At 43.5% G+C, this 15255-nt stretch overlaps 1 protein-coding gene across 20 annotated transcripts in view; it reads left to right on the top strand.

Moving 5' to 3' along the window:
- FOXP1 (forkhead box P1) overlaps positions 1-15255 on the top strand; it is a 499850-nt gene that overhangs the window by 296266 nt on the left and 188329 nt on the right. The window contains exon 7 of one of the 20 annotated variants that reach the window (XM_075130253.1): positions 3518-3523. The exons of 18 other annotated variants lie outside the window; for them this stretch is intronic. In XM_075130253.1, coding sequence (XP_074986354.1) covers positions 3518-3523 — 6 coding nt within the window. Of the gene's footprint in view, positions 1-3517; positions 3524-15112; positions 15192-15255 lie in introns of all 20 variants that reach the window. One more of the 20 variants, XM_075130249.1, reaches the window with a different exon arrangement.

The raw sequence follows: 15255 nt of genomic DNA, 5'->3' as shown, positions 1-15255 counted from the left end.
ATAAGTTGCACAGGGGAGACCGAGAGCAAGGGTTTAACTTCCCACAGTGCAACTGTCTCCACCCCATAATGTCACCCGTAGGCCATAATTTTCGCACCTGTTTTCAAAATCCCCACAACCCATGCGCACCCCCTCGCGGTCTGCCATCTGGCAGAAGCATGGAGCCTTCAAAGCTCTGCACTATTGTCATAAGCATTGCAAGCACAGGGTGCACATACAAGCGGTTTTGCAGAGCTGCAAGAAGAACCGACTCAGCAGAGAATATGACAATTTCTTGGAGCACAAATTGCTGTGGGACATGGTGAGAACCAATTCAAGGTTGTTGGTGGGGTTCAGGGACCATTTACAGATTGTGGAGTGCTGTTGCTGGGCCTGAGAAACGAGCACTGACTGTTGGGATTGCATCAGAATAAAGGTTTGGGATGATGAGCAGTGGCTGCAGAACTTTCACATGTGCAAGGCCACATTCCTGGGTCTGTGTGCCGAGCTCACCTCACCCCAGCCCTCCAGCACAGGGACACCAGAATGAGAGCTGTGCTGTCAGTGGAGAAGCAAGTGGCAGTCGCTCCTTGGAAACTTGCAATGCCAGATAGCTACTTCTCAGTGGGAAATCATTTTGGAGTTGAGAAATTCACTGTGGGGGGTCATTGTTATGCAAATTTGCAGGGCTGTTAATCATCTCCTGCTATGCAGGACTGTGACTCTTGGCAATGTACAGGACATAGTGGATGGTTTTGTAGCGGTGGAGTTCCTCAACTGTGGAGCATTACATGGCACGCATATCCCTATTTTGGTGTCAAACCGTTTTGCAACAGAGTATGTCAAGAGAAAGGGCTACTTTTCTATGGGTATGCAAGCTTTGGTGGATCACTGGGGGCACTTGACTGACATCAGTGCTGGCTACTTAGGAAAGGTGCAAGATGCTCGTATTTTTAAGAATATAGGACTTTTCAGAAACTACAAGCAGGGACTTTGTTTCCTGACTGATGGATTACCATTGGGAATGTTGTAATGACTGTAGTGATCCTGGGGACCCAGCCTGCCCCAGGCTCTCCTGGCTTATGAGGCCATACACTGGCCACCTTGACTGCACTGAGGAAAGATTCAGTTACTGGCTCAGAATGTGCGGAATGACAGTTGAATGTGCTTTTGGTAGATTGAAGGGATGCTGGTGGTGTTGACTCACAAGATTGGATCTCAATGAGAATAATATCCCAATGGTTATTGCTGCCTGCTGTGTCCTGCATAGTATCTGTGACAGATAGGGGGGAAAGCTGCTGCCAGGGTGAAGGGTGGAGGTGGCTGTCTGCCGAGTTTGAACAGCCAGACACAAAGGCTAGTAGAAGAGCTCAACACAGAGCTACATGGCTCAGGAAAGACTTTGAAGGAGCAGTGAGCCTCAGTAATGCTTTGTGGTGTACTGAGCTTTATTTGGCCCTGCTGTTTTGGGGCTTGTTAGGAATTATGTGGTTCTTGGTGTACATGTGCGAATATAATACTGTCAATGCACCTATTAATTTTTGCAGTGCTTGCTGTACATTTATGATTATTACACTGTGTGTGTCACTGATCCTATGAGTTGTGTCACACCATACAGTAACATGTACTTGGTTGCTTTCAGAACTGCTAGGTACTCTGCAGCATACGCTGTGAACTAATGAAGATGAATTATGTTCCAAAGAGTAGAATTTTATTCTGTAACAAAATCAGGGAAAAGAAAAGTCCATGCAATTTTAAAGCAAATATATTAAAAACTTAACAAATTAATACAACAGCACTTATGAAGGTGAAAGAACATTCATGTCCATTTCTCTCAGTGGGGTGGGAGGAGGTATTGTTTCATATTCTCTGTGTGTATATAAAGTCTGCTGCAGTTTCCACGGTATACATCTGATGAAGTGAGCTGTAGCTCACGAAAGCTCATGCTCAAATAAATTGGTTAGTCTCTAAGGTGCCACAAGTACTCCTTTTCTTTTTGCGAATACAGACTAACACGGCTGTTCCTCTGAAACATGTCCATTTTTGTTACACATACACCAACTGTGGCTTTCAGAGGTCAGTGCTTGTAAAGCTGTGGTTGTCTTTAATGCCCCCCAGGGTGGAGTGGTAGGGGTAGGATAGTGGCCCCTGGTGCCACCTGCAATATCAAGGGGGGTTGTGCAGGGAGTTGCTGCAGTGGAGTTCTCCATGGACCGCAGAGGGAGGCGAGCACAGGATTGTTGAAGTTGTTGGCCCACAAGAGTCTGCAGCATCTGTGTTTGCTGCCAGAGAAGCCCTGTTATGTTCTGGTGCATCTCCCTCTCCTTTTCCTGCTGGGACTCTTGGGCCTTTCTACTCTTTCCTTCTCCAGGCTGTCTGCAGTGTTCATCTTCTAGGCCCCGTGCTCACAGTCTGATACAGCACTAGCTTGCAGGATCTCATTGAGTATGTCACCCCAAGTTCTTGTCTTTTTCCTCCTTATTTGGCTCAGGCATTCCATGAGTGTGGAGGGGGGACCCCTCAAGGCTGAAGTGGCAGCAGCTGCAGATAAAGCACATGGAAGTGCCATTAATTATCAATATAGTCACAACAGAAAGCGAAACTTAAGATTCAGAACTCCCTGCCCTGGCTTCCCTAAAGTTTTAAACAAGACATGCTCATTGACACATCTGCTTGAGAGTGCTTGTGCATGGCGCCACTCAAAGCACAAGCCCTGGTGAGTGGGACCCACCAGGGGGTGAGGAAGGTGAGGAGGGAATTGCTCAGTTGTTTGAAACTATGGTCATACTACTGGCAACATTTTCCATGAGTGGCGGTGACTTTAGCTGATGTCTCACTCCTGAGAGTAACAAAGGCAGATAGAGCATGTCTGCTGCTGCTGTTCTGAAGCCGCCCAGGCCCCTATGTTGCTAGCCTGTGTACTGCTGTGGTGCCTGCCAAAGTTATCTCTGACTAGTGCGGGAAGTTGTCCTACTGCAGAGGAAGAAATAAGGTTGCAGTCAGGAGAAGATTGCAGAGTCCCTCTACGAAAGTGTCATCAAGATCTCTTGAGAGGATTCAAGAGACATCCCTATGTACATAAACTGCTCCACATGGCTCCCCCTCGCCTAACTCTACAGTGCAGTGAAATGCAGATAACAACTCTACTGTTCTTTGTTGTACCACTACCTCTTCTAGTATGAGTAAATTAATGAAAAGTCGATTGTTGTGCCCTGTTAGTTGAGGGCGCCATCATTGCAATGGGAAATAAATTTACACACTTACCTGAGGATCCATTCCCTACATCAGGCTCATATGTTACTGACTGCCAGGACTGACTGACTGGACCGTAGTGGAGTCTCAAATAGTTCCTAGCTCACAGCATAGCTGGACCCCCTGTTTGCATGTCCCCATCTCCTGCTCTTCCTCTTCCATTTCCTCCTCATCCTCACTGTTCATGCCAGGGGCCTATGGCTCCGGCATTTTGGACGTATCGACAGTGATCTATGGGGTGATGACAGGGTCTTCTCCAAATACAGCTTGCAGTTCTTTGTAACAGCAGCAGGTCTGCAGCTTGGCACCAGATCGATTGTTGGTCTCCCTGGCCTTCTGGTAGGCCTGCTGCAGTTCCCTTGCTTTTATGTGGCACTGCTGTTGGTCCCCGTTGTACTCATACTCCTGCATCATCCGTGCAGTCTGCTCACAGATGTCCACATTCCTACGGCTGGAGCACAGCTTCTTCTCTCCACAGGCCCAGGAGATCCAGTAGCTCCTGTCTGCTCTAAGCTGGAGTGCATCTGGAACATGTAGCCGGCATGGTCAGCTGGGTAGTTGCGCACAACAATGGAGAACTGCGATGTGCGCTGTCCAAGCTGGGCAATCAGGAAAAGGTATTTCACAAATTCATGGGCTTAAAAGGGACGAGGGACCTTCTGGTCTAGTGACTCCGGCAGCAGAGTTCACAATTGTGAACAGAGCAGTCAGTGTCGGGCATTGTGGGACAGCTGCTTGAGAACTGTTAGGATCAACATAGGTAATGCAGTGTCTACCCTTACACTGTTGACATCAGTACATTGACCATGGCTTAATGCCACTTAGGAGGTGGTGTTACTATGTTGATGTTATAGGGCACTTACATCAGTGGGTGACACATTTAAGAGTAGACTTGTGCATGACTAGGCTGGTGCAAGGCGGCTTACATTGACCTAACTTTGTAGTGTAGACCGGGCCTTAGTGTCCATGTAGACAAGCCCTAAGACAGATTTAGGAAAGCGATGTAGGAAATAGTTATGATTTCAGGTAGCTTGGAGTAATGTTTTCTTGGCATAATATGGATTCTTATTTGATAAACATAGAGATTCAGGATGGCAGTCTTTAAGTAAAGAAATGTCACTGGACCCACTGATACACAGATGTCAGATGCAAGGGCATGGAGAGGACATTTTTGCCTTCTAACAGAGGATGACTGGAAAAAGGCTAATGTAGTGCCAATCTTTAAAAAAGGGAAGAAGGAGGATCCTGGGAACTACAGGCCAGTCAGCCTCACCTCAGTCCCTGGAAAAATCATGGAGCAGGTCCTCAAAGAATCAATCCTGAAGCACTTGCATGAGAGGAAAGTGATCAGGAACAGCCAGCATGGATTCACCAAGGGAAGGTCATGCCTGACTAATCTAATCGCCTAATGAGAATACTGGTTCTGTGGATGAAGGGAAAGCAGTGGATGTATTGTTTCTTGACTTTAGCAAAGCTTTTGACACGGTCTCCCACAGTATTCTTGTCAGCAAGTTAAGGAAGTATGGGCTGGAAGAATGCACTATAAGGTGGGTAGAAAGCTGGCTAGATTGTCGGGCTCAACGGGTAGTGATCAATGGCTCCATGTCTAGTTGGCAGCCGGTATCAAGTGGAGTGCCCCAAGGGTCGGTCCTGGGGCCGGTTTTGTTCAATATCTTCATAAATGATCTGGAGGATGGTGTGGATTGCACTCTCAGCAAATTTGAGGATGATACTAAACTGGGAGGAGTGGTAGATACGCTGGAGGGGAGGGATAGGATACAGAAGGACCTAGACAAATTGGAGGATTGGGCCAAAAGAAATCTGATGAGGTTCAACAAGGATAAGTGCAGGGTCCTGCACTTAGGACGGAAGAACCCAATGCACAGCTACAGACTAGGGACCGAATGGCTAGGCAGCAGTTCTGCGGAAAAGGACCTAGGGGTGACAGTGGACGAGAAGCTGGATATGAGTCAGCAGTGTGCCCTTGTTGCCAAGAAGGCCAATGGCATTTTGGGATGTATAAGTAGGGGCATTGCGAGCAGATCGAGGGACGTGATTGTTCCCCTCTATTCGACATTGGTGAGACCTCATCTGGAGTACTGTGTCCAGTTTTGGGCCCCACACTTCAAGAAGGATGTGGATAAATTGGAGAGAGTCCAGCGAAGGGCAACAAAAATGATTAGGGGTCTGGAACACATGAGTTATGAGGAGAGGCTGAGGGAGCTGGGATTGTTTAGCCTGCAGAAGAGAAGAATGAGGGGGGATTTGATAGCTGCTTTCAACTACCTGAAAGGGGGTTCCAAAGAGGATGGCTCTAGACTGTTCTCAATGGTAGCAGATGACAGAACGAGGAGTAATGGTCTCAAGCTGCAGTGGGGGAGGTTTAGATTGGATATTAGGAAAAACTTTTTCACTAAGAGGGTGGTGAAACACTGGAATGCGTTACCTAGGGAGGTGGTAGAATCTCCTTCCTTAGAGGTTTTTAAGGTCAGGCTTGACAAAGCCCTGGCTGGGATGATTTAACTGGGAATGGGTCCTGCTTCGAGCAGGGGGTTGGACTAGATGACCTTCTGGGGTCCCTTCCAACCCTTATATTCTATGATTCTATGATTCTATTGAAATAAGCACAAATGCCTCTAACTTTGAATAGCCAGTTTAGCTCAAGCCTCTCAGTTTAACTGTGGAACAATGCACTTACTAGGTCTACTTACCTTTTAGGAAATAAAACAAATGTCCTAGTGCATTTTTGTGCTTTTATACCAGCCAGCATTGTTATTTAAGGGTGACAACACAAATGGTTTCGATTTAGAGACGCAGAGTAAGGTCACATTTTGCCTCCAGAATCTGAAGTAATGAGGATTTTATTTCAGATAACATCTTTGGGATTGATACTTAAAAAAACACAACTTTTACTGGTGTTACGCCAATTTGCCAGGGGCCATTTAGAGAAATGTGTGTGTGTATGTGTATGTATGTATAGGTTAGAGTTTGGCATTTTTTTAATGTTGTAGGACTTGCCAGAGTTCAGGTGGGATTTTATTCTCTACTAAATTGTAGCTGGAGATCAAATGCAGGCAGGTGGGGAAAAATAAGTGCATCTTTTTTGTGCCCAAGTCAGGAGGACCACAAATTAAAGAAATGTAAAGGATGACGTACCTACAGTAAATTTTCCTACAAAAATTTGTTTGTATTACATCACTGACACAGAAAAATCAAGGGCAACAAGGACTGCAACACTGTTAAAAGGGCAGCTCTTTAGCTGGGCTACTCGCTACCAGACAGCCAATGGATTGGTTTGTTAAGACTGTGGATGTCATGCAATCCTCTCTACTCATATCTGCTTTCTTGTGAGCTGGGTGCCTTTCAAAATTCTTGTTGGCTGCTCACAAGAGTGGCGAAGACAGAAGAGCAACATTGGGTCTGTGCTTACATCTTGCATTATCCTTCATCAGCAACAAACCCAGAGCTTTGGGTTTCTGATTGCTTGCTCACTCAAAGGAGCTAGGGCATTTTTGTTTTGTAAACTAAGCATTTATTTCAGATTTTCAGTTCTACATAACGCAGTAATCGAGTGGTGAAAACATGTCCAATTAGGTCTAAAGTTAAAGTAGTTCATATTATGGGGCATTGGTACTCAATATTTTACACTGAAGACAAAAATAAAAATATGGAGTGAAATTTTCGCATGTGCTCAAGGCCAGCATGAAACCCACGCACCGCTTAAACCCTAAAAATACAGCCTAAAGGAGCTGACATGGCATAGAAAGCTTTTGCTGGCATAAGGGTGAGTTTCACCCATAATGAAACCAAATCTAATGACCACCAGCCCATGGAAAATCTCAGTCTCTAGAAGAATTGCTGTAGAATATTTTCCACTTTACATTATACTGCATTATGTGCCCACTTGCATAACATGTTAATGACTACCTGCCAACCCATCCTCCTGCATAAAACTCAGTGAAAGAAAAGTGGGAGGGAAGGGTGTTCTGGCTTTTCTTTTGGAAGCCTAAATAGAAAAGAATGTTTAGGATGAAAGGGTGAACAATCTAGTTAAGGTGCTGGTCCTTTTGTGGCAGTTCATTAATAAGATTTGCACGGATTGGCTGTTGGGTTTTCATGGTACTGGAACATAGTGCAGTAGTTTTGGCTGACATCTTGCCTACCTTGGAGTGGCAGAATATGGACTAGGTGCTGATGTAGTATGCATTAAACATGTATGTATGTTTACATGTTGTTAAAGCCGTGTCAGTCCCAGGATATTCGAGATGCAAGGTGCGTGAGATATCTTTTATTAGACCAACTTCTGTTGGTGAGAGAGACAAGCTTTCGAGCTTATGCAGAGCTTATGCAGACCTGAAGAAGAGTTCTGTGGGAGCTCGAAAGCTTGTCTCTCTCACCAACAGAAGTTGGTCCAATAAAAGATACCTTCCCCCACCTTGTCTCTCCATAAACATATGGAATTTTTAAAAATTACATTAAAAGGAAATTAAGTTTGCAAAATCAAGAACTCGGAAGTTAGAAAATGCCAGTTATAAGCCACTGAACACAGGATCTTAGAATGAACGGAAAGGTTAGGTAACCTGAACGAGAGGCATTGCTACCCGCTCTGCCTATAATCAGTTGTATACGTATGTAGCCCAAAGCTGATAGCTGGGTTAGTTTGTACATTGAGATCATTCAGAGATCACTCTGTGCATCATTCAGGACATAAGATTTTGATAGTGTTGCTGCTCTGGATTTGGGAGAGCTGATATATATTTCAGCATTAGGAGACATTTAAAACACTTATAAAAGGCAAAAAGGAAGATGTTTTATTTCCAAAATGTTTTTATAATGGGAAATATTTAGGTCGGACTTGGCTTTATAAATGTCTGTATGACTGTGGCCCATGCCTGGGGAGCCTTAAGGGATACAAAGAAGATGCTGAGTAGAGATTTTGTTTTTATTTTTATTGAGATTTGACTTATGCCAGAATCCACATTCAACTTCTCTGGGTGCAGAGGCTCACCAGGCAGTGGTAGGTGTATGCTCCCTTTGCAGTGCTTAGCTATGTGGAGTCCCTCTTTACCATCATGAGCAGGCAAGGCAGAGCCAATGGGGCAGTTGTGTGGATTTTCCCATCCTCTTGGGAAATAGAGCATGGTAAAGATTAATACAGCCTTCTCCAGTCAATAGACTTTGGCATCAGTCCTGTAAAAAGAACTGCCTGGGGAAACCCCACTATCTGCTGAAAGCTCCACTGGGCTTTCTGCACAGGTAAGTCAGTCCACTCACATGGTTCTCTTTGTACGATCAAAGCCATAGTTTAAAGTGACTTGTGTAAGATCACAGAGTGTAAATTGTAGAGCCATAAATAGAACCCAGGAATTCTGGGTCCTGGTCCTAGTCCCCTGTTCTCACTACCAGAGCTCACCCCTTCTGAGCAAGAGCTCCACTTTCTTTTGCAAATTTGAAAAGTGTATAAATATCTCTCTTCATTGTCCTTTTCGTAAATTCACCCCATGAGCACAGAAAAAGAACAGAGCCAGGGTTTCCACGGCGCCCCTCCCCCTCCCCCCCCCCGGACATCCACCCACCCCAAACTCTTCCACTGGTGTAAGTTTAAGTACTCTTATTTGTGCCAAAATTATCAAATATGACTTTTGTGTAAACATGCCCTTTGTGCAGTGGAACATGGCCTGCCTCCTTTCCGCTACAGAGTCAGCTTTTCAACTCACATTGTGATCCAAAACATGCCTGCTGAATAACAGGCAGCTTGTTATGTGAAGGGAAAATAGTCTACTTATTCCTACTCTGATAGCTTGCATTCTGTAATACAGATCCAAAAGAAAAATCCCTCCCTAGTCAATAAACAACAAAAAGCAGACTTATCTTTTATAGTGTTCTTGAAACAAATGTAAGGTTATAACACTAAAACGGGTTTTATTAAATCTAGGCATGAATCCATATTGAAGAAATAATCTACTGCTTTCTTGCAGTTCCTTGTCTTTTTAATTAGTGCTAGCAATGGGATTGTTAGCTTTTAAGATATGGTAAATATGGGCCTATTAATATTATTGAACATAATACTTCTTCACAAGGTACAAGAAGTGCTGGTAGCTGTAGATATTTTATAGTCAAGTTGAAAGCAGGCCATTTTCTGTTTGACAAATTTTCCTTTATTACCATTGTGTTTAGGTACACAGAACATGAAGCCTTAAACTGTAAACTTTTTCCAGGTGTCTAGAACAGCTGTCGCTGACTGACAGGCGTAGGGAATGCATTGTATGTTTTTTCAGTATTGTGTGGCATGTTTGAACCCCTTTTCACAACAGAAAAGTATTTGGAGTTTAAAATATTTCAGACTCCTTATTTTTCTTGAGAAATGATTCACCAGGTTCTACAGATTAGGAAGGAGACCTTTTCAAGTTTTTTTTACTCTTGGTTCCATTCTTTTAACTTGTATAAAGACTGGATTATAAAGGTTTAGCAGTGATTAACTCTGTTTACAGTATTTTCTTTGCTCACAGAGTGGGACACTCTTTTTTTAGAGTGTGTTTTATTTTCCAGTGTTTCTGTTGACTACCTGTTTCTTCTCCTAATTGATTCCAAGGACAATTGCTTGGCGTAACACCTAAAAGTTATTGCTCACTAGGGCTGTGAATCATAAATCACAAGTGAAAATATGATTTTTTTTTTTCCCTGAGGAAAGAGAACCTCATTTTATATTCTTGTTTGGGGAACCTTCTGTGGCCATGATTTTGAGAGAGGCCTGCTGGTTCCAGCAGACCATTGCTAGTGAATGTTGATAACCTAGCTCAGTGCAGAAAGCACACCATCATAAGTCAATCCAGACACCCAAATCCAGGGGCGCTGTAGACTCTCTCTTTCTCTCTCTCTTCTGTCCTTATCATTTCTCATTTTTTAATTTGGGTAGGCTGGCTTTTTTCACAAAGCCCAAGGGGAGACTGGAAAACAGTTGTATTTCAAGACACTTTGCGGTCAGCTTTACGCAGCTTGTTCACTTGCCTAGGAAGGATTGTCTCACCAACATATTTAGTGTCTCACCAACATGGAAGGACTGACTTTTTCAGTCACTTTTGTTTGGTAATCACAAATAGAAGAGAGAATCACATCCCTCCCATGGTGATAAGGACAGCCCACTTTAAGGAGCAATCAATCATCCCTTTGGTTGCATCCACCCCTCCTGCCTTTAGGACAAATATTTCTAATCACCCAAGGAAATCAAAATTGAAAGCATCAGAACCTCTGTGAATTAGATGCACGCTACCTAGCTTAAAACATCTGAGCAATTGCATGCAGTAAGTTTTCACAACGGCAAAAGTATCCCTAACTAGAGATACCAGGTACCACATATCTGTTAACCAATTGTCTAGATCTTTTTCTACAAAAGAATTAGGGGCTCTTTCTTCAAACCTTATTTGGCCACAGGGAACACCATATGAGGATTTGCTGTCGAAACAACCCACATAACCATCCCTGTTTCTTCTTATTCTGTATCAGTACTTCCCCATTTAATCTGATACGTTATTTCTTCTAGAAGCACGTTCTCCTCAGGAGATACATCTTTCCATTGTTTTCAGTCCAGGAAAGACAGAAGAAACTGGTCTCAAAAACTGTTTTCTGCTGAGTGGCTGTCTAATATCATATAGCTACCAATGTCTTTATTCGTCTTGCTTTACATCAAATAGTCCCTAATGCAGTGGTTTTCAACCTGTGGACAGCTGGAGGTCTGCAGACTTAGTATGCAGACTAAGATTTCCAAAGGAGTCCGCACCTCTATTTGAAATATTTTAGAGGTCCACAAATGAAAAAAGGTTGAAAGCCACTGATCTCGTGCACAAAATGATCAGACCAGTGTCTCTTATATCTTATTGCCAACTTCAGTGGTGAGTCTCAGGTCCACCTAAGCCTGTTAGAATAGAATCTCAGGCTATATCCTGATAACAAAAATCCACCATCAGTCCCCCAATGTAGAAGGGTAAGGTAAAGGCTTAATGGGACAAAAACATTTACTATTCAATTCACAAAGTTTATCCAAAACCCCTAGTAGTCACCACTGTAACTCGGCAGTCTAAAGCATTGGCGAAGTATTCTCCCACAGCAGAGATCAAACCCACAGGATACTGGTGGCATGAGATGTATCTGATCAGCACACAGGTGATACTCTACCCATGTCACAAAACCTCTTCAGATTTATGTTATGTATAGGAATGGAATAGGAAATAGGATCAATTCACAAAGTACGTTTTGAAACTCCTGAGGTGAAGGGTTGCTATTGTCCGCCACCACTGAACTGACTCCTTGCTGTGACTGGAAGCACCAGAGATATCGTAGCTGCAATGTCAAGTAGTAGCTGAAGCAAGAGGCTATATTCAGGTTATGTCAAAAGCTACTGGGAGATCCAGTATGACCAATATATAACAATACAGTATCTGGAAACAGTACAACAGCCTGCCCCTCAAACATCAAAATCCCATTTCTGTTGATCCTTGGTGTGTGTAGCAATTCAAGTTCAGCAGGAGTTGTCAAACTTCCTTGTTGGTGAAGAATCCCTTTTGCATCTGATCCATGATGTCAGAAAGAATCCACTCTCATCTTGGCCTGAGGAGCAAGTTCCTGATATTGGGAACTATGTGTAACTCTATGGCTCAACTTATACAAAGGCCACGTTTCTTACTTGTCGATACTGGTGGGAAAATGACAAACTTGCCAGCCACTTGTCTTGTAGAAGAACTGGGATAGTTGGAATAGTGCCAGGCACACAGCCAGAGCTGTGGGTCTGTTTCAGCAGAAGTGGATGGGAACGCAGCAACTTGTAACACAAAATCACCCTTCACTGTCTTTGGTAGCCACGGGATGGTTCTAAAAAGTGGCATGTACCTGGCATGTGGTACCACAATATCTAAACAAAGCCACCAAGTTTTCAAGATATCTTTGGCATGCCGCACTGTAATGCAAAAATGCCATTTTTTAGTGACATGCCAGCCCGCAACTAGGGGATCCAGGATCTTTCCTGTAGAGAAGTGATAACATTTTCACCTATTACCCCCTCAAAATCTTTCCTCTTGTAGCCAGCATAGGAAGGGTTGACACTGATTGACCATGAGACAGGGGTCTTTTAAGGCCACAGTCGGGAGGGGTAAAATAATCCGACAAATCATGTGAGTTTTGAAATGCTGGAAACTTAGAAAAAAATATTCACATGTATGCACAATGCCACAGTGTAAACATCCCCCAGTATCCTCAGCAGGTCCATGTGCTCAGTGAAGTCCCAACTGTCAGATTTTCCTACTGGAAGTATGAAAATATATCAGTACGCCACGCAACCTACCTTTCTCATGGACGTACAGTAAGACAGAGGTGGCACATTGAAAGAAGCTGCCTAGATCCCGCAGGCCCACTTTTAGAAATCGCTTCAAGGGCATCCAGTAATAAGAACCCAGGAGGGCTGCCCCCACCTTAAGGATCTGCCACTTGATGGGGGCCACTAAAAGCGTGCAGAAGCAGAAAGGGTTTGTGATGTGTGCAGCCTGCTCATGATCCCATCCAGGCTCGTGAATGTCAGGGATTTGTGTAACAGCGTAATCCTCTAGCAATCACATGGCACCTCCGCCACATTCCCTGCATCTACCCTCATTTGTTCTTTTGCTGCCTTACCAGGGAGAAATAAGAGCAACTATTGACATCTTTAAGATACCTGAACAGCCTACAGATGGTACTGCTCACTTATGAAGGGTTTTCCGGCACAATCTTATCCATATCCTTATCCTGGAAAAAGTAACTAATCCCTTAACCTTTGCCTGGGCTTTCATCATGCAAATCATCTCTAATCCCTGCAAAGGAGTCCTCTTCCCACTGTTCACCATTGTCTGCCTCATTGGCAGGCATCGCTTAACTTTCCACGAAATTCTCTTGGTGCCTTCTTCCCTCTGATCTTCTGTGATGATGCCTGCCTTTTCTGCCATGTACTCGAATAGAGTGGTGGGAGGCGGGGGCTGTGTGAGTGGCACCCTGTCCATGAGAGCCCATGGCAGGAAAGCAAGGCTATGCTGTTCTCTCTTTTGGATATTAGCCTGCCTTCTGATTTCCTTGTGTAGTAGTTGAAGAAACAGGTGGTCGGTGACAATCCTCCAAAAACCATCTACCCCATTTTCCTTGTGCTCCTCTGTAAGGGCCTGAATCTCCTGCAAAAAGAATCTTGTGGAGAGACTTCCAGGCATCATGGCTGGAAATTGTAGGACTGCACGGAGTGTCCTTGGGCATTGTCACTGAAAGAAAGGAAGATTGAAGGCACCTGGAGGAGAGAAATGAAAGAGGGGGCAATTTAGCCTGCAAATCCTTATCAGGCTGCCTTTTAGGAGCCTTCTCTTAACCGGTCCACACTATCTCCTTACACTATTGATGTAATTGACTGAGCCATGAAGACTAATTGACTGCTGCTCCTGCCCCAAAAGCTGTGTCCCTGCCTGCTGGCAAGGAATTGCGTCAGGCATATTTTTGTTTTCTGGAAGTCACAGCTGATGTCTTACCCTCACAGCCAAGTCCCAGGATGCCACCTACCTCTTTGGGCGTCAGTCTAGCCCTTTCTATAGTTTCTCCATATGCGCCTCAATTTTCCGCTCTGTTCTTCCAGTTTATATTTTTATCAGCCTGTAACAACTTGTTGGTAGTGTATGAGATGAAATGTTCAGCTGAAGACCTAGGTAGAGGGAACTGGCAATGCAGCAATGCCTTTCAGTCCAACTCTTCTCTGTATCTCTCTATAATGTGCATTTCTCGGTAGTGGTTTCTTAGAGTAAAAGTCCCACCGTATCTAAAAGGAGCATATTGTTCCGGATATGTCCTGAAATTTGGCTTTTTGTAGCATGGAACAATTGAATATCCAAAAGTTAGCTGAGAGCTCACATACATAGTGCACTGTGGGTTTTTGTTTGTTTGTATTTACTACTTACAGCCCAATTGAATGATTTAGATGTCTAAATTAGGTGCTTAAATTTAGGCATAATTTAGCCCTTTAATCAGCCCTGAAATGCCCAGTTTGGGTATTTAGGCACTTAAAGGTGGGTGCTTAAATGCCCATTTTTGGCATCTAAGTGCTGTTTGAAGTGCCTAATGTGATTTAGGTATCTAATTTTAGGCACCCAAAGCTTTAAAATTGAACCCTTAATGTCTTAAAAGTTCTGTAATCCAAATTCTGTTTTCAGTTAACTAGTGGAAATCCACTGAATTCAGTAGAGTTATTCAGGATTCTCACTCGTGTTTAAGAACACAAATTGGCTTTGTATGTGAAATATTTCTGGGTCTCTAGCATACAAAAGCACGGCTTGTAAACTCATTGAGAAAGGCATTATATGCCCAAGTACAAGCTGCTACAATTGGAACAAGCACTGACCAGCATTATTACTCATGTGAAGAATATTTACCATTGACCTTTATATAAAAAGTGTCTTGAGATCATTACATGTGGAAAATACTGATATTTTTCTACAAATAAATGTTAGGGTAGTTAATAGTCATAGGCTGTGTTTGTCAACACCCAGCTTGCAAATAGAGAGGTGGATCAATTAACATGTAATGGACCTGAAGGACATCTGTAGATAAGGGTTAAACAATCTATTAAAGCTGAACCCATGAACCTGTTCAAACTGCAAGAGTTGTTTGTTTCAATAAAACTTTTGTCTCTGCTGTGTACATATTTTATAGAATGTGTCTTTCATCTACAAGAAACACTTAAAGTCAGGTTTTTAATATAATGTTGGTAGCAAAGTATGAAGGACAGAGGAGGTAACAGAGAAGGCAACTTGCTAATGCAAAAGCAGTGTACTGAAAGTCACTTTTATTTCTTATTTATAATCTACATGCACACTCTGGATAATAGATGACAACGCTCATTCAGTACTTTAACTTCAAAGCAGAGAGAAGGCATGGATGACAGAGCTGGGAGCTGGAACACAAAGGTACTAACAACAAGAGGAAAAATGCCTGTTTACTGGATTGCATTTGTTAGCACGCTGTCTTCAG

This window comes from Caretta caretta, chromosome 7 (assembly GCF_965140235.1).
Source record: "Caretta caretta isolate rCarCar2 chromosome 7, rCarCar1.hap1, whole genome shotgun sequence".
Classification (NCBI taxonomy): domain Eukaryota; kingdom Metazoa; phylum Chordata; order Testudines; family Cheloniidae; genus Caretta; species Caretta caretta.
The sequence above is the reverse complement of the archived record's forward strand: the minus strand, read 5'-3'. Positions and strand labels throughout refer to the sequence as shown.